This window comes from Heteronotia binoei, chromosome 18, assembly GCF_032191835.1.
Source record: "Heteronotia binoei isolate CCM8104 ecotype False Entrance Well chromosome 18, APGP_CSIRO_Hbin_v1, whole genome shotgun sequence".
NCBI lineage: Eukaryota > Metazoa > Chordata > Lepidosauria > Squamata > Gekkonidae > Heteronotia > Heteronotia binoei.
The window spans coordinates 8,904,420-8,923,462 of NC_083240.1; the positions used below are offsets into that span (position 1 = coordinate 8,904,420).

Sequence of the window (19,043 nt, forward strand, 5' to 3'; positions counted from 1 at the left end):
CAGCAAGCCGGGGACTCATTTTACCGACCTCGGAAGGATGGAAGGCTAAGTCAACCTTGAGCCAGCTATCTGAACCAGCTTCCGCTGGGATCGAACTCAGGTCATGAGCAGAGGGCTCCAACTGCAGTACTGCAGCTTTACCACTCTGTGCCACGGGGCTCTGTATATAAAGGACTGTACTTAAAACAAAAATGCAGGGCTTTTTTTGTAGCGGGAACTCCTTTGCCTATCAGGCCACACCCTCCTGATGCAACCAATCCTCCTCCAGCTTCCAGTAGGTTGTGTAAGAAGAGCTCTGACAGCTCTTGGAGGATTGGCTACATCAGGGGTGTGTGGTCTAATAGGCAAAGGAGTCCCTGCTACAAAAAAAGGCCCCGCATAAACAGGCCCGTAGCCAGAAAATCTTTGGGGGGGGGCCCCAAATAAAATGTTGAACGGAGGGGCCACTCCTCCCTACCTCCCTCTCTGGATTGCATGGGAGGGAAGTAGGGAAGAAGCAGCGGAAACGGCAGGTGCTTTTGCAGGGCTTGCTGGTGCTTCCTTTTGCCGCGGCCCCAGCGCGAGAGCTCCGGAGAGCGCTGGAAGGTCGGCAGAGGAGCGCTGGTCTCCCCGCTCAGCTTTCCCTGTGAGGAAGGAGTCGGTGCTTCACAGGGTGGGAGGAAGGGGAAGGCGCCACGCAGAGAGGAGCGGGGGCCACAAGAGCGGCAGGGAGTACGTTGGCCACCAGGAGGGGCCACACTAGTCAAAGGGGGAGTTCAATGGAGGGGCCGTGCCCCCGTGGTCCCTCCCTCCGTGGCTACGGGTCTGCGCATAAATGTCCATGTACATATGTAAAAGCGAAACATTCCTAGACACAACTGCGTTTCAGATTCCGATTCCAGACTGAAGTCCTTCCCCCTCCCCCGCTTCTTTTAAAAATATATATATATTATCAATGCAAAGTTTCCAAATTAAGACATAAATTTCACAGAAATGGGGGCCTACTAGAATGCAGTAAGCAGCTGCTTAACGGGTGCAAATATCATGGCATTTGTCAGACATCATGTCTCCCATGTTTTTAAAAAGGTTACGAGGTTGTCTGGGCAAATTGCCTTGACGAGTGCGTCAAAACTTCAACCGTCTCACCGGTGTGTTTTGCGTTCGGGCTGGGAGGGGAAGCGCTGACGTCCGCCAGGCCGGGCGGAAGGGGCTGAATTGGCAGTTCGTACCTGACACGGTTATGAGCTACTCTGCTCAAACCCCGCAGACTTCTCTGCTAACGTGACAAGAGGTCTGTCAGCTGACTGCGCGCTTAAAAACACAAACACAGCTGTAACTGGGTCAGGGCCAAAGGTACAGTGAACAGGAGAACAGGGCTTTCTGTACCCTTTTTGCTGTCTCCGTCTCCTCTTGTTCAGAATTGTTGTTTTAACACCTGCCCCCTAAGCTTCCCTAGAGAAAATGGCTGCTTTGGAGGGTGGACTCTATGGCATTGGACTCTGCTGAGCTCCCTCCCCTCCCCAAACCCCACCTTCCCCCAGCTGTACCCCTCAAATCTCCTTATGTGTCTCCACCCAAAGCTGGCATCCCTTGTTATAATCTCCTCTTTCCCTCTAATCTGCTGCTTCGGTCCTCCCACTCTCTTGTCCCCTCAAGAAATTTAGAAATTTGTCTGGGAAATGGCTGTCTGTTGCAAAGGATTCTGGGCCATGGGAAACCAGGTGGAGTGTTGGTTACGGGCCAGCCAACTTCCATTGTTCTTCTGTGTGAACCAGTCTGTGGACAGAGAAACGTCAAGGGGGCGGTGTCCGTCAGTCACGACTTCTTTTGGACTGCCATGTAACATCTCGTTGAGGAAATCCAAACTCTGCTTCCTAGGGAGCCCTCCAAACATGACTGGATAGCTCACCCCACCAACTGTAGAACAAAATAGAGCGTTCTGCCCTGACTTGGGGGCTCTCCTCAATCACCAGTTTGGTGCTAATTCAGAATGGCCAGTTCTCTCCCATCTTGCTTTTGCTTTGTCTTCTCCCGAGACGGGGGTATTTTAAGGGGCCATACAGGCCATCTAGTGCAGGATCAGCTCAGTGCAGGATCAGCCTAGAGCAAGGGTGTCAAACATGCAGCCTGGGGGCCAAATCAGGCCCCCAAGCAACTGGTTGTCATCTGTTTCCTTCTCCCTCTCTCTTGCTTCCTTCTGTATAACAGCTAGCTTTGCAAGGCTTGCTCAATCGCACATAAGCTACAGAGCAAAACCTTTATTTTCTCCGTTGGCTGAGGGAATGGGGGGAGGCAGAGCTTATTTTTCCAGACTCTCTCAATCGCACAGCAGAGCTACTAAGTCAAACCTCTCTTCCTTCTATTGGCTGAGGCTTCTCCTCCTCCACCCCATCCCCTGGGGAAGGAAGGATTCACAGCTTCCTTTGCCCAGTTCCTTGGAGAAATAAAAAGAAAGCACATTTAAGGCCAATGAGTGCTAGCATTTTAAAGGTTTTTTAAAATATATATATATTTAATTGTGTTTGTCTGTGTCCTTTATAAAGTTTATATCTCTGCTACCTAATCTTATGTAGGTATATACATGGCCTGACCCAACATGGCCCAGCCCAACAAGGTCTCATTTACGTCAGATCTGGCCCTCATAACAAATGAATTCGACACCCCTGGCCTAGAGCATCCCTGACAAGTGTTTGTCCACCCGCTGCTTAAAGGCCGCCGATGAGGGGGAGCTCACCACCTCTCTAGAGAGCTGATTCCACTGCTGAACAACTCTTGTCTGTCAAAACGTTTTTCCTAATGTCCAGCCGGTACCTTCTTGCTCTTAATTTAAACCCATTCTTGTGAGTCCTCTCTGCAGCCAACAGAAACAGCTCCCTGCACTCCTCTAAGTGACAACGCTAAAGATCCTTCAAGAGAGCCACCCTGTCCCCCCTCAACCTCTTCTTTTAAGAACACAAGAGAAGCCATGTTGGATCAGGCCAATGGCCCATCCAGTCCAACACTCTGTGTCACGTAAGAACATAAGAGAAGCCATGTTGGATCAGGCCAATGCCCATCCAGTCCAACACTCTGTGTCACGTAAGAACATAAGAGAAGCAATGTTGGATCAGGCCAGTGGCCCATCCAGTCCAACACTCTGTGTCACATAAGAACATCAGAGAAGCCATGTTGGATCAGGCCAGTGGCCCATCCAGTCCAACACTCTGTGTCACACAGTGGCCAACGTGTGTGTGTGTGTATACACAAAGACACACACACATATATACATACACACACACACACTGTGGCTAATAGCCACTGATGGACCTGTGCTCCATATTTTTATCCAATCCCCTCTTAAAGCTGGCTATGCTTGTAGCCTCCACCACCTCCTGTAGCAGTGAATTCCACGTGTGAATCACCCTTTGAGTGAAGAAGTACTTCCTTTCATCCGTTTTAACCTGACTGCTCAGCAATTTCATTGAATGCCCATGCATAATCTTGTAAACCTCTTGTAAATGTTCCAGACTGAACATTCCCAGGTGCCTCAGCCTTTCCTGCTTGAAGTGAGGCCTCCAGAACTCCACGCAATACTTCAGGTGCAGCCCGACCAATACAGTGTTCAGCGGGACTGACATCTTGCGATTTGGATGTTAGGCCTCTGCTGATACACCCCAAGATCACATTACCCTTTTTTGTCCCTGCATCACACTGGCTGCTCATATTTACACTGGCTGTCCCCTGTGCTTAAATGTTTTAGGCAGATTTATTGTCTTCCTGGTGATTTTTGCCATATCCTTCCCACTATGATGTGGAAATGTTTCATATACTGGGAAAATGTGGGGTATGGGGGAGGGGTGGAATTCAAAGAGCAGTCCAGTGTTAGAGAGTTAAACTAGGATCTGGGAGATGCAGGTTCAAATCCACTCTCTACTGTGTTAACTTGCTGAGTGACTTTGAGCCTCTTTCATACACTTAGCCTAACTGACCTCACAGGGATCTTGTGAGGATAAAATGGAGGACAGGAGAACATAAGAGAAGCCATGTTGGATCAGGACAATGGCCCATCCTGTCCAACACATGCACTGTGGCTAATAGCCACTGATGGACCTCTGCTCCATATTTTTATCCAATCCCCTCTTGAAGCTGGCTATGCTTGTAGCCGCCGCCACCTTCTGTGGCAGTGAATTCCACATGTTAATCATGTAACCATGTAAGCTGCTTTAGGGTCCCCACTGGGAGAAAGGCAGAATAGGAATGAGGTAATGTTTCCTCCTCATAAACCCAATTTCCTGCATCTGAAGTTAGTTGACCACTGTAGCCTCCCTCCTCCTCCTCTTTTTCCCGTAAAAATCCCCCACTTTATCCCTCCGATCCATTAAGCCTTGTCCCTCCCTAAGACATTCAGGGAAACAGAGAAAGGAAGGCAGCCAAGAACGAATATTGGTATAATACCACACACGTCTAGATCTATAAAACTGAAATGTTTTAATATCACATATAAAATTAAATAGCTCCTCTTCATGTAGAATTAAACACACGTATTCTGCACAGTGGATTCAGCCTTTGGCACAAGCTCCTTTTGATTTTTATTTGTCACCGCGATACGTCCAGGCTCAACGCCGGTACATGATTCAACTGTCTGCTTACTATTCAGTTTGGGATTTCAGGCTTACCGCACAGGGCTTTTTTTTGAGCAGGAACACAGTTCCGGCTGGCTTGGTGTGGTCAGGAGGTGTGGTCTAATATGCAAATGAGTTCCTGAAACAATGATGACATTGGAGCGTGTGGCCTAATAGGAAAATGAGTTCCTTCTGAGCTTTTTCTACAAAGAAAGCCCTGCTATCATGGCTGGTCAGGTTCTTTGGCAAGTATCCTAAAGAGAACCACCTGGTTGCAGTCTTTGGCAAGTATCCTAAAGAAAACCACCTGATTGCAGTCTTGCCTTACAAAAGGCCTTTGCTTTCCCTCGCATGTTCTGTGTGGCCATTGGCATTAATATATCAATAAATAAAAAGTACGCGTGGCAACAGTCAAGATTTAGCCTAGCGATGGTTTATGAAGCTGTGCATAAAGATCGGCAAGAATACTTCAAGTAATAACAAAAGAAAAGTGTCCATGTGAGCAGAGTAAAGTTCCGGGGCATCCTAGAGAGGTTTGTCTCCCAGGGTCACCATAGGGGTTCAAAGGCTGCTGTCGTCGGTGCCGCAGTGGTCGGTGGATGATACGGGATGTACGGCTTGGTTATCGTATAAGTCCTAGCAAAACAACGAAGGTTACCCGTTTTCAGGACACACTGAACTGGCCAGAGAATGATGCAGAAAAGGATAATGATCAATGCCGAAAGGAGGACAATGCGTTTCCAGTCGTCGCACATGGCACAGCGAGACAACCTGCCCATGAAAGTGTCGGGGGGCAGCTCTGGGACTTCTGGTTTGCTCAGGCCCACGTCAATGCTGATGCAATCTGGGTTCTCCGGGTCGGAAGACTGCCTGCAGCACAGCTTGGTACCTTCCATCCAGATGACTTTCTCACGCTGGAGTTCAGGAGGCAAGGTGGACAAGAGCTCCTTGCTCGTCCGGAGACCCGGTGGCCCTTCGAGGGGAATTTCGGTGAGTTGCCGGCAAAAAGGGCATGGCAGCTGATCTTCCACTCTGTTCGCAGGGAGTGCGGCGGTCAAGCGAGCCAGACACTCCAAGCAGAAGGTGTGTTGGCATTCCAAGACCTTAGGAGTCTTGAAAAGGTTGTCGTAGGTGTTGAAGCAGATGGAGCACTCGATAGGGGAGGTGGGCTTGTCTGTCGGCGAGCCGAGCCTCAGTTTGCCATCCACCGGAGACCGTATCGGGGAACATACCCTGGGCCTTCCTTCTGCAGAGGAGCTAAGCGTAGGGGAGGTGATCACAATGGGGCTGAGTGGGATTGGGATTTCGTTCGGTGCAGCTGGGATGGGGCTCAAGGGGCTCATAGGGGGAGATTCTGGCACTTCCGTTTGCCATATTTGGGTGATGCAGGACATGACGGAATCTGCAAAGACAAAGGAAGAGGCATTGAATAACACTCTTGGTATCAACAAGCGCGAGAGTGAGCTGTCAATCAAAAAGTCCCTGGGGTTCAAATCTGGTCTGCGCCACAAACTCACTAGGGGCCTTAGACACGGCGCTCAAACTGGCCCATCTTACGGGGTGGTTGTGAGAAATGCAGTAAGCTTGTGTGCGTGAAATACCTTGGAGGTGCTGGGAAATACTGGTTAAAATTGATGAGGTATTTTGTTCCAAAGCCTAGAATTCTGTAGTTTATGACAGAGGTGGGCTTATTTAAGTCACACAAGGGTTACTTTTCCACTTGATACTATCCTTGAAATCCCCTGGTGTGATATGCATTTAGAATAACATCAGTTGAGACAAAACTAGTCAATGTCCTAGGGATGCAATCTCGCTTCTCAAACTTAGTAGAGTGTACCTTGGCTACATGCAGTAGAAGCCCTTTGTTCTCAGTGAGTTGGCAGAGTTACAAAGCTGCACAGAACCACTTTTCTAGTTCTTTTCGTTAGAAACTATATTCTAGATCAGGGGTGGCCATACTTGCTTCGTGTAAGAGCTGCATAGAATAAACGTCAGATGTTTGAGAGCCACAAGCCCTGGACATCAGATGTTTGAGAGCAGGCAGACAGGCAAATAGATGGGGGAGGGAGAGAGGTGGAAAGAAAGCAACTTTAACTTAGAATGCATTCTCCAAGTCAGCCAATGGGGCATTGGGGGCTTCAAGAGCCACCCAATAAGTGTGAAAGAGCCACAGTTTGGCCACCAATGTTCCAGATAGTGAAGTTTAAGCGACAGAGACAGACCTAATCTAATCTACCTTGCATGGGTCTGGACGCAGAAGATATTGGATTTATATCCCGCCCTCCACTCCGAAGAGTCTCAGAGCGGCTCACAATCTCCTTTACCTTCCTCCCCCACAACAGGCACCCTGTGAGGTGGGTGGGGCTGGAGAGGGCTCTCACAGCAGCTGCCCTTTCAAGGACAACCTCTGCCAGAGCTATGGCTGACCCAAGGCCATTCCAGCAGCTGCAAGTGGAGGAGTGGGGAATCAAACCCGGTTCTCCCAGATAAGAGTCCGCACACTTAACCACTACACCAAACCGGCTCTCCACACCAAACCGGCAGTGTTCTGAGTGTGGGGATGTGTCACTTGGGGTGGTCCAGGCTTGTTTTGGGGTACAGCCTGGCCCCGGTGTTGGTCTGTTTGAGTGTCCTGGGAGCAGCCTGCACGAGAACCGCTCATTGGACCATGAAGCAACGCATGTCCTCTTGAAGGACAGAGTCCCCTGAACACAGGGGTGTATAATATATGGGGGTCCAGACCTTATTTTGGGGTTCAGAGCTTTCAAACCCTCCTCAGTGTTTTTGGTTGAATTCATGAATAAGGAATGGATACGAAACTGGGAATAAGGAACCGCCTTCAGCCTCCATTGCGTCAAAGAAGAGAGCAGTGTGTCCTTTTTCCTTCCCTGTCGTGGCCGCAAGAAGTGCGGTATGAGACAGGGAACAAACGGGAAAGAGGCATTTTCCTGCGTTATCAGTCTACATCAAAGGGACAGTCACCGGAGAGTAAACAGGAAGAAAACCCACAGGGTTTTGCCTGTCTGTCTCACTGACTTGTTTGCGAACCCACCCTTGGAGGCGAAGGCTTCAGATAGCATCTTGGGTCTTCTCTTCCAACACAATATACACCTTGTCAGCTTTTTCAGTTATCTGTTTTTTTGCTGTTGTAACCTTCTTGGTACCCTGGATGTGCATTGGGTGTGTTTCAAGCATAATGTAGGGAGCATTTATAAGTTGTTGGACTTCATTTATGCTTATAACACTAATGTACTGGGATGCAGATCATGTTGGAAAATACTATGTTTTTATGTGTGGTTGGATTTGGTACCAGCAAACCGACTAACTGGCTTGACTTGTGGAAGGGAAAAGCAAACTCAGAATGGGAGCTCCCAAATCTGAACAGCAGGAGAGCGAAATTTAGAGCCATTGCTAAAAAAAAAACACCCCTCTCTTTTGGGGGCATAATCAGCAACGACTTCCATAAAACTTTGCCCAGCCCAAAACATATGGATATGCTGCAGAATCTAGGACTTACTAGGTTCAGAGTTATATAGGTAATTGTGGATACATCCTATTAGTATTAGTCATTGAGGGACAAAACTATAGAGACATTGCTTTTCTTACTCTTCTTATGAATGGTTCTTGAAAAAGCACTGATTTGCCAAATAATAAAAAATAAATATTTGCCAAATAAACCAGGGACTGACTTTAAAAATATTACAGCCGGTAATTCTGAGAAACCACCACACATATTAGTATGACAGTTTACTGACATAACAATATTCTAGTGCGGAATTTTTTAAAGATAAAAAGCGCCCTAACCTGGCAGGTGTAAGAAATGGGCCATTGCTGGGGACAGGTTTGGGGGAAATGCCATGTGGCTAGGAAAATCTGAATTTTCCCACCTACACAGCTGCTCTACCCATGTTGTGCTGTAACATTTCCTCCAATTTCCCTTCCTCAAGGCAGCTCACAAAGTGGAAACAAAACTGCAGAATAGGGTTGCCAATCCCCAGGTGGGGGCAGGGGATCCCCCGGTTTGGAGGCCCTCCCCCCCTTCAGGGTCATCAGAAAGCGGGAGGAGGGTGGGAAATGTCTCCTGGGTGCTCATGATTCCCTATGGAGACTTATTCCCATCGAAAATAATGGAGAATTTATCCATGGGTATCTGGGGCTGTGGGGGCCCTGTTTTTTGAGGTAGAGGCACCAAAATTTCAGTATAGTATCCAGTGGTTCCCCCAAAATACGCCCTAAGTTTCAAAAAGATTGGACCAGGGGGTCCAATTCTATGAACCCCCAAAGAAGGTGCCCCTATCCTTTATTATTTCCTATGGAAGGAAGGCATTTAAAAGATGTGTGGTCCCTTGAAATGTGATGGCCAGAACTCCCTTTGGAGTTCAATTGTGCTTGGAGTTCAATCACACCCTTGCTCCTGGCTCCACCCCCAAAGTCTCCTGGCTCCACCCCCAAAGTCCCCAGATATTTCTTGAATTGGACTTGGCAACCCTACTGCAGAACCATCCACAATAACATGATCAGAAAAATCCACAAAAAAACAAACCAGGGACATAAAAAAACAGTACAAAGCAAACGCATGAGCAGTTTAAAATTATATCCACGAAAGCAGCTAGAAGCAGACCATAAAAGCGGCATTAAAAAAAAAAGCATGCAGGCATACAAAACTGGAACTCATCCATTAGCAGCTTAGCTGAAGTGCAATGCTTTGGCGGGGGCCTGAGGAGCACGAAAAGTGTGGTCATTCTTAAACTGAGGGGCCACCACTGCCAAAGTCCTGACGCTGGCTTTCACCTGTCTCTGTAGCTGGGGCTACCTCCAGCACAGCTTGGCCAGAGGATTGTACCTGAGGGTCTGCAAAACATGGGAGTCAGCAGGCAATCCTTACGTTGACATCCACCACCTTATTTTTCACACACACCCAACACCAGCTGCTTTCCCCTCCACCAACTCCCGTCACCACTAGTTCCTCCACACCTGAGCAGGGGAGAAAAGAGCAGAGCAAAGGTAGAAGTGTAAAAAAAGGTCAAAAAGAAACATACCCCAGCCGGTGCTTCTCCTCAGGCGGGAAGAGAGGAGGGCGGCAGTCTCCATGAAACCCACTAAGGGATCTCCCTAGGGTTGAGGAGGTAGTGGTGACGGGGTTGGGCAGCCTAAGACAGACAGACAGACAAACAAATCCATTCAATGGCCAATAGAGCTGGGCAGGAAAGGCTCTTAACTTGCTATCCTCAGCTGTAGCCATTGACCTAGCCTAGCGCTCCAGGGGTCTTGAAGCGGGGATTTAGTCCACGAGGAGGCCCAAGCACCGCCTGGATGGCTGGAGGCTGAGGGAAGTGGGTGGCCGTGTCTCTCATGCTCTGTAGATTGAAAGCAAGATGGTGGCTCACAAGGAGCCCACTTATTACGCCACAGAGAGCCAATCCCGTTTGAGCAAGGCCTGACACCTCACCCTCCCGGAGCAGATGCTCGTTGAGTTCTAGGCAGTACTGAACTTATCTGAGTTTATTTCAGATGACCATTCCTGACTCAGTTAGCCAGCTTCCAAGTGGGGCCTAGAGATCTCCCAGAATTACAACTGATGTCCGTGCTACAGAGAAAATAGCTCCTTCGGAAGATGGATTATACCCTGCAACGTTTCTTCCTCTTTCTGTGTAACCAGAATATGTCTGAGAGCTTTTGTCTGAACCAAGGCTACCGAGGGGCGCCTGCCAACTCCTGAAGATCTTGACCTTGCAGGGGCTGCTTGCTTGGTAATTATCTTCAAACACGAGAGGCTCTCTCTCTCTCACACACACACACACACATCCATCCATCCATCCATCCATCCATCATCCCGTCCGTCCATCCATCCATCCATCCATCCATCCATCCATCCATCATCCCATCCATCCATCCATCCATCATCCCGTCCGTCCATCCATCCATCCATCCATCCATCCATCCATCCATCCATCCATCCATCCATCCATCCATGACTTTATGTGGTGAGAGGATTAAGTTTAATATGGATAAAGGGAAATGAGTTGAGGAGGGGGGTGGAAATTGATCACTCCTTGCCCCAGGCTCCTCCAGAATCAGGAGTTAGCTCTGATGTTGTAGAGGCCAGTGGGCTGAGGGATACAGGGTGAGGGTCATAATAGTGAAGAGCTCCTCTGTGGGGCTAGAGGCAAAGTATCTGCAATCCATCCCAGAGAACTCTCCCCAGCTTTTCCCTTCTGCCGCTCCTTGTGCCAAGGGTCGTACACCTCTCTGCCTTGCAACCGTGACACGGCAAGACGTTCCCTGCGACGGGAAACTCTGCTTCAAAACTCTGTTCTGAATTCCCCCTTGGCTGACTTCCTGGTCGGTTAAATGCAGGTGAAGCACCTCTCGGTCCCACAAGATTTATCTTTTCTTATTAACAGAGTTCGTTTCCTGGTCTTGTCCCGATCCTGGATGGTACCATGCATGGGTTTTTTTGTTTTTTTAAAATTCTGCTATTGCAATATCTCCCAAGGAATGAGCAACTGTTGACCTGGGTGGATTGTATTTATTAACCCTTTCTCTCCTGTCATTTGCCCAAGGGATTCAGAAAGCTAAACTAAAATGCAAACCTGTAAAGACAACATTGTAGGTGGAAAGCCCTCTCAAAAATATTGAAAGAGGCTCCTTCCTAGGAATAACGGGGCAAGGGAAAAAATAGGAAATGCTTCCAAAAGCAGCAAATATTGGGGGGGGGGGTCCATGAGGGGTAGCTGCAGGTTTTCTTGGGTGCGGGGTGACAGTTGGCTCATAGAAGCACAGAGTTAGACGGGACCTCCAGGGTCATCTAGTCCAACCCCCTGCACAATGCAGGAAATTCACAAATACCTCCCCCCTATGCACACACCCAGTGACCCCTGCTCCAAGCCCAGAAGATGGCAAAAGGAAAAACTCTCCAGAATCCCTGGCAAAACTGGCCTGGAGAATTGCTGCCTGACCCCAAAGCAGCGAACAGAACCTTCATCCTAACTCCTCTTTCCCCTAGTCAAGGTTTACTTCACTATTGTCCCTTGCAGCTGCACTTCACCCAGTCTTCCTGCCTCTTGAGAGTTCTCAGCAGGGACCCAACTGGGCCTATCCTTGATGCCGACCAGTGACAGTCCTCCAAGGGGAGTGTCTTCCCCAGTCCTGGGGCCACCACAGTGAGTGTCCTGTTTCTGATAAATAAGACTTTTGTTTCCCATAGAGGTGGGAATTAAATAGTAACGATTCTTGCACAAGTTCTAATCTGTAATCCGATTCCATATTTACCCCTCCCCCTTTTTATGGTTTTACAAGTTTAATTTTTACCATGTGGTTCCATCTGCCGAGTTACCGGTAGACCAGTTTGGTTTCCCTGCAGAGTTTTGAGGGTGATTTATGTTAAAAGCAAAGGAGAAGGGGAATCTCTGTTAATCCCTGAAATGCAGGACAGAATGAGGTGTTTCCAACCTGTCTGCAGCAGAAAACCACAGAAATTTAGATTTGATATGGACCTTCCATGGGAAAAAAACCTCGTCCGCTTTGTAGCGACTGCATAATCACCAGCTTTCCCCCAACAACGTCTCTGCAAGGCAGGCTTAGCTTGAGAAGAAGACTGCAGATTTATAACCCGCCCTTCTCTCTGGACCAGAGACTCAGAGCGGTTCACAATCTCCTTTGTCTTCCTTCCCCACAACAGACTCCCTGTGAGGTGGGTGGGGCTGAGAGAGCTCTCACAACCAGTGGCGTCACTAGGGCGGGGCCAAGGGGGCCATCGGCCCTCCCCCAGAGCATTCTCATTGGCCCCAGGCACTGACCCATGGTCCCCCCCCAACAGGAAGGGGCTGGCCCTGGGACTAGAACGCTGCTGCTGTGTGTGGGCTGGCCGGGATTCTGAAACCGGGGCCGCGCTGCCGCCGGCTCAGCTAAAAGCGTGTGGGTGAGTGGGGGAAACGTAAATGCTGCAAAACTGGTATCTTGGATTACGGATGAGGGAGGGGCCATGTGAAGTGGGCGGGGTTGTGTGCGGAGGGGGTGACGCAGCCCTCCAAAAGGGGTGATGCCCAATGGGGGGGGGGGTGACTTGAATCAGTTACACCCCAGGGTGCAACCCACTGCTCACAACAGTTGCCCTTTCAAGGACATCTCTGCGAGAACTATGGCTGACCCAAGGCCATTCCAGCAGCTGCAAGTGAATCAAACCCGGTTCTCCCAGAGAAGAGTCCACGCACACTTAAGCGCTACACCAAACTGGCATGTCCTCATGACATGAACATCAATCCGCTATTCCAACTTAATTGCTGTCGTTTCAGCCAGTTAACATAAACCAACAAACACCAGACCCCGACGTGTGGCTCTTAATCTGCTAAAAAACATTTCCATGACCTTGCACACTAACTCACTGCCCACTTTCTCTATATTTAGGACTGCTGGCCATTCCATACTTTTGTCTGATGAACAAACCAGAACCAAATGGGTTGAAATTAAATCAAAAGCGATCCCGGCTCAACATTAGGAAGAACTTCCTGACCGTTAGAGCAGTTCCTCAGTGGAACAGGCTTCCTTGGGAGGTGGTGGGCTCTCCTTCCTTGGAGGCTTTTCAACAGAGGCTAGACGGCCATCTGACAGCGATGAAGATCCTGTGAATTTAGGGGGAGGGGTTTGTGAGTTTCCTGCATTGTGCAGGGGGGTTGGACTAGATGACCCTGGAGGTCCCTTCCAACTCTATGATTCTAAGTGTGCTTCTAGCACGCGAAACATTCTGAATAAAAGTTTGTTGGTCTTCAAGGTGACACTTGACTCCTGCTTTGTTCTACTGCTTCAGACTAACGGGGCTGCTCACCTGGATCTGTTCTAGGCTTACCTGGGGAGCGTTGAGGCTGAATAAGGACTGGCACTCAGCTCTCCCCCCATTCCAAGACTTTAAGCCTCCTACACCATACTACGTTTCTCGTCCGTGCCCAGAAGGTGAGAAGGCCTGTGCCAACTTGGTTGTTGAGACTTCTTGTAACGCGTGGGGGTTTAAACCTGCCTCCCATTGGATTCCCACGTTGGACGGGAAGGCCCTGTGAAAAACTGCCACGATGTTTAGAGCTCGGGAAAGATTTGTTTCTGGGCACTCGCAGGAACCTGCAAAACCTGTTTCGGGAGACTAGAGATCGGGAAGGCTGCGTCATCCTCAAGGAGCGACAGACAGCTCCCTGGGGGAAGAATCCCAACAGCATGCGTCGTGTGGGATGCTCTGTTGAGGAGCTCTGTGAAAGCCGCCGTTCTGCCTGTTCCCGTCACATCCTGCCCCCTTCCCCAGATGCTGAATCATTTTTACTTTTTAACCCAGCAGCAAGAGTTAAAGCAAAACGCCAGCTCGGCACTTGTTTGGACCACTGAGACTTCTGGGTATGGTTGCCAATCCCCTGGTGGGGGCAGGGGATCCCACGGTTTGGAGGCCCTCCCCCCCCCCCGCTTCAGGGTCATCAGAAAACAGGGGTGGGGAGCAGTGCTGCCTCTAAGCTGAGTTAGCGCGAGCTCGCTCGCAGATTTTTAGCCTCCAGCTCACACATTTTTGCCTTAGCTCAGGAAAAATAGCCCTGGAGCACAACGATTGATGCAGTAGCTCACAACTTTCATGCCAGTAGCTCACAAAGTAGACTTTTTGCTCACAAGATTCTTCAGCCTTGAGGAAACATTGGTGGGGAGGGAAATGTCTGCTTGGCACTCCGTTATTCCCTATGGAGATCGATTCCCATAGGGTATGATGGAGAATTGATCCACGGGTATCTAGGGCTCTGGGGGAGGCTGTTTTTTTAGGAAGAGGCACCAAATTTGCAGCTTAGCATCCCATGCCTCTCCTCAAGACACCATCCAAGTTTCAAAAGGATTGGACTGGGGGGGTCCAATTCTATGAGCCCCAAGAGAAGGTGCCCCTCTCCTTCATTATTTCCAATGGAGGGAAGGCATTTAAAAGGTGTGCAGTTCCTTTAAATGTGATGGCCAGAATGCCCTTTGGAGTTCAATTATGCTTCTCACACCCTTGTTCCTGGCTTCGCCCGCAATGTCTCCTGACTCCACCCCCAAAGTCTCCTGGCTCCACCCCCAAAGTCCCCAGATATTTCTTAAATCAGGCATGGCGACCCTACTTCTGGAGGCTCTTATTCCTCCAGGGGAAACAGTCATTTGGTTCCCTTCCCTTCAAGGAGCACCACGATAGCCTCCAGGATCTCTTTGGTCAAAGGCATATACCTTGCTGGGAAGCAAAAATCTCCCCCTTTTTGCTTATTGGCGTGCTCCCATCAGATCTCGGAAGCTAAGCAGAGTCGGCACTTGGATGGGGGATCCCCAAAAAGGCCCTGCAGAGAAAGGCAGCGGCCAACCACCTCTGCTTCTCACTTCCTCGAAAGAAGAAGAATTGTAGATTTATACCCCGCCCTTCTCTCTGAATCAGAGTCTCAGAGCGGCTTACAATCTCCTATATCTCCTCCCCTCACAACAGACACCCTGGGAGGTGGGTGGGGCTGAGAGGGCTCTCCCAGCAGCTGCCCTTTCAAGGACAACCTCTGCCAGAGCTATGGCTGACCCAAGGCCATTCCAGCAGGTGCAAGTGGAGGAGTGGGGAATCAAACCCGGTTCTCCCAGATAAGAGAGCTATGGCTGACCCAAGGCCATTCCAGCAGGTGCAAGTGGAGGAGTGGGGAATCAAACCCGGTTCTCCCAGATAAGAGTCTGCACACTTAACCACTACACCAAACTGGCTCTCTTGCTGGGGTCACTATAAGCTGGTTGCAACCGGACAGCTCTTACATGCCTAACGTATATCCGGCTTCCTTCTAGTAGGAGCTGGTTGTTCTCTGAACAGAACGCTGAACTTAGGTGGTTCTTTGGACCGACCCAGCACAGCAGCATACCTTGCCTTGAAGGCAAACCACCGTTGTGTGTGCTGTGCCAGTCTCCGTGGCTCCAATGAACACAACCTTATCTGTCACATGGGAGAGCTCCTCTCGTCCCTCGCGGGGCACACTGTTAGGAGCACTTAGCAAACAATCATGCTACGAAGCTCTTAGCAGCACATCGTGTGACATTAACTCCTGACTTATGCGCTCTGCTGTGTCCTCTGGGGACACGTGCTTCCTTCCACATGGGCATTAAATAGGCTTCCACTTTGTCATTCGGTTTTGCCTAAATCTCTGATAGTTAAGAGGGTCTAAAGGCAGAATTAAAGTGGGAGTCACACTCCTTTCTTGCAGGGGAAAAAAAAATGTTAAGTTGTCTAAGAACGAGAAGTAAAGTGGCTCCTGTATGAGTCACTGCTCTGGCCTTGCTTCAATGCGATCAGCAGCCCGTGAGGATCGCGGTGACTCAGCCAGAGTTGCAACTGGTAGCCTGCCCTGAGGCCAGCTTATCTTCTGGTGCCGGGAGTGACTTGCAATCACACCTGATGCAGAGACACGGCAAAGTTCCTTGAGCCACCACGGCATGGGCTGAGCACAAAACGAGAGCAGCGATTCATGCAGAGATGCGGCGGAAAGCCTCCTTTGGGCTCTCCCTTTCCTCCGGTTCCGCTAATGGAGTACACAGTTTTGCAAATATTAAATCCTGCTGTCAGTTAGCAGGATTTAAGTTCCGCTGCCTCCCATAGAGCTACGAGGGTAGCCTCTTAGCCCATTCACCCACCAGTACTGACTTCGTCACAAATTGCTGAACCAACACAGTGCCGTGAAATCACTGCTTGGTGATTTCCCCCTCCAGAAAACTCTTTCCCCACAATTCTCAACACAGTATCCCTATGAGGGCATTACAAATCGAAAATAAGAGTTACGTTTCTTCGGGACACTTTGCTTTGTTAAAGCCAGGTGTTTCCAAGGTCAGATAGTGGTCCCAAGGCCTACAGCCAGTTTGGTGTAGTGGTTGAGTATGCAGGCTCTTATCTGGGAGAGCCAGGTTTGATTCCCCCACTCCTCCACTTGCACCTGCCGGAATGGCCTTGGGTAAGCCATAGCTCTTGCAGAGTTGTCCTTGAAAGAGCAGCTGCTGTAAGAGCTCTCTCAGCCCCACCTACCTCACGGAGTGTCTGTTGTGGGGGAGGAAGGTAAAGGAGATTGTAGGTGGCTCTGAGATTCAGAGTGGAGGGCGGGATATAAATCCAATACTGTCATTGTCATCCAATGGGGGAATATTTCCATCCCCCCTCCCTCCAATTCTTCACCTCGTCTGCTCCTTTCCCTCCCTGGGAAACCTGTTGTTTACAAGCATCGGGTCCAACGGACAGCCCTGCCTCCAAGTGGGCCCCTCCACCCTGTGTCAACATCCTCTTTGTTCCTGATGTCATAAAATTGATGCGCTTCAGACTATTAGATGAGCAAGCGGCAGGATGTTGATTTCTGAGAGGCAGAAGGTGGAGCCTTGGAAAAATCTCATGCTCTGAGGTATCTTTGAGGTATCGCCTCCTGGCCCCTTGAAGCCATCCCCGGTACAGCAGCCCAGAAACAGAGAGAGGTGCGCTCTCTTGCCAAAACAGGCCTAGAACTCAAATCCCACACCCTTCTTCAGGAAGGCTGCCTTCTTAGATTTTACCTGTGAGACGAATCCCCCTTCAAAACTCTCTCTCCCTCCCTTTCATTTCTAGTGTCGAAGCTCCGTAATGTCTTACTCTCTGTTTCCGAACTGTAATCTCAAGTACCGCATCTTTTTTTGACCCGTCACTCCTCTCCACAAGAAGTGAAAGAACTCTCACATTTCGGCAGCCGGACCTGTCCCTTTCAAACGTGGGATCCTTTCCCAAGATTCGGTTCTGTTTCCCACTGTGATCGTTGACCAGCGGGCAAGGAAGCAGCCCAGCGACGGCAGGTCAGGCCCAAACATACGGACGTCTGAGCCGACTAGCGATCCCCTATTTTGAAAATGTAGCGAGGTCGTTCGGTACCAACTGCACGATGCCCGTTTTACAGGTCGGAGAACTGAGGCCGAAGGAAGCGTGACCCGCACCCTGGGCTACCGACCAACCGCGAGTGCATGGCTCGGCAACTGGCAGCCCAGGGGTGAAATCGGACGCGTGGACAAGGCCAGCCTGCAAATGAAAGAATCCGTTGTGCCCTAGCCAACTTCAGCCTAGCTCAGAGGAAGAAATGCCGGAAGCATACAGGCATGGCAGGGGGCACACACGGTCTCTCTCGGTCCCTTTATTTAATTTTAACAGTGTTGCCTCTTTCAAGGGGATAGCTGCAGCTGAAATTTCCATTGAACTAGCAGAAAGGGGCATGAGGAGGCCTGTAGCTGCAACCCCCCCCCTTCCAACTGGATGGCCCCTCCATTGGAGGACCCCCAATCTGTCCCCTTTGCTCACTGCCCCTCTGAGCAAGCAGTAGAATCATAGAGTTGGAAGGGACCTCTAGGGTCATCTAGTCCAACCCCTTGCACAATGCAGGAAACTCACAAACCCCTCCCCCTAAATTCACAGGATCTTCATCACTGTCATCTAGCCTCTGTTTCAAAACCTCCAAGGAAGGAGAGCCCACCACCTCCCAAGGAAGCCTGTTCCACTGAGGAATTGCTCTAACGGTCAGAAAGTTCTTCCTAATGTTGAGCCGGAAACTCTTTTGATTTAATTTCAACCCATTGGTTCTGGTCCTACTTTCTGGGGCCACAGAAAACAATTCCACACCATCCTCTGTAGGACAGCCCTTCAAGTCCTTGAAGATGGTGATCCTATCATCTCTCAGCCGCCTCCTCTCCAGGCTAAAAATCCCCAGCTCCTTCAACCTTTCCTCACAGGACTTGGTCTCCAGACCCCTCACCATCTTCGTCGCCCTCCTCTGGACCCGTTCCAGCTTGTCTGTATCCTTCTTAAAATCAGAAAGGGGGCGGGGAGCGGAGCTGCTGTGACTGCCCAGGTGAAGGGTTAGCTTGTGGAACTCAAAGCAGTTGACAGTGCTGAGAGCCCAGGGCCACCGAACCGGGTGGCCCCCTGGCTCCCGCCAAGCAACCAATCCTGCTGTGAGCCCCACCAAACATAAAATCCTGGCTACGGCCCTGGGCAAGCGCGTGCCAATTTGGAGTTCCCTTCTCGAGCCGCAGAATCGCTTGCGCCCGCTCTGACTCACCTGGCCTCTGTTGGGGTTATTGTTGATGTTTGCTACCTCAGAAGCAAGAAAAGAACGGCGCCCAACGGAAAGACGAAAAACCGGTTCACACTTACTTGTCCGGGCTTGCGACGTTTACCAGCCGCCGCGCATGTTCCAGAGTTCTGCTCTTCCCCGCCCTCGAGAACTGGCTTGGGGTTTTAAAAGCAGGTCGGCCTCATGTCACGGATGGAGAGATTTCCTCGTTAGGGCTCCGGTCAACTTTATTTCCCCCCCCCTGGTTGGCAGATCTGAGGCTCCACCAGCGCCGCCACAGCCAGCACCTGCGCAAAATGACTGGCAGCGGGGTAATTACCTGGCTCTCTTTTATACCTTCTGGCCTGCAGGTGACTGAGAAATAGCACCTGCC

General features: G+C 50.0%; 1 protein-coding gene across 2 annotated transcripts; it reads right to left on the reverse strand.

Annotated features, from left to right (window-relative positions):
- Nucleotides 1–4,427: 4,427 nt before the first annotated feature.
- On the reverse strand, nt 4,428–18,797 carry RNF223 (ring finger protein 223). Of its 2 annotated transcripts, none has more exons than XM_060259352.1 (2): nt 18,751–18,797; nt 4,428–5,982 (listed from the first exon to the last, which is right to left on the reverse strand). In XM_060259352.1, exon 2 carries the CDS (start codon nt 5,972–5,974, stop codon nt 5,129–5,131), a length of 846 nt encoding a protein of 281 aa, XP_060115335.1. In that variant the 5' UTR covers nt 5,975–5,982; nt 18,751–18,797; the 3' UTR covers nt 4,428–5,128. The 2 variants fall into 2 exon arrangements, with proteins under 2 accessions (XP_060115335.1, XP_060115334.1); XM_060259351.1 differs by lacking the exon at nt 18,751–18,797 and adding an exon at nt 9,620–9,731.
- Nucleotides 18,798–19,043: the final 246 nt, after the last annotated feature.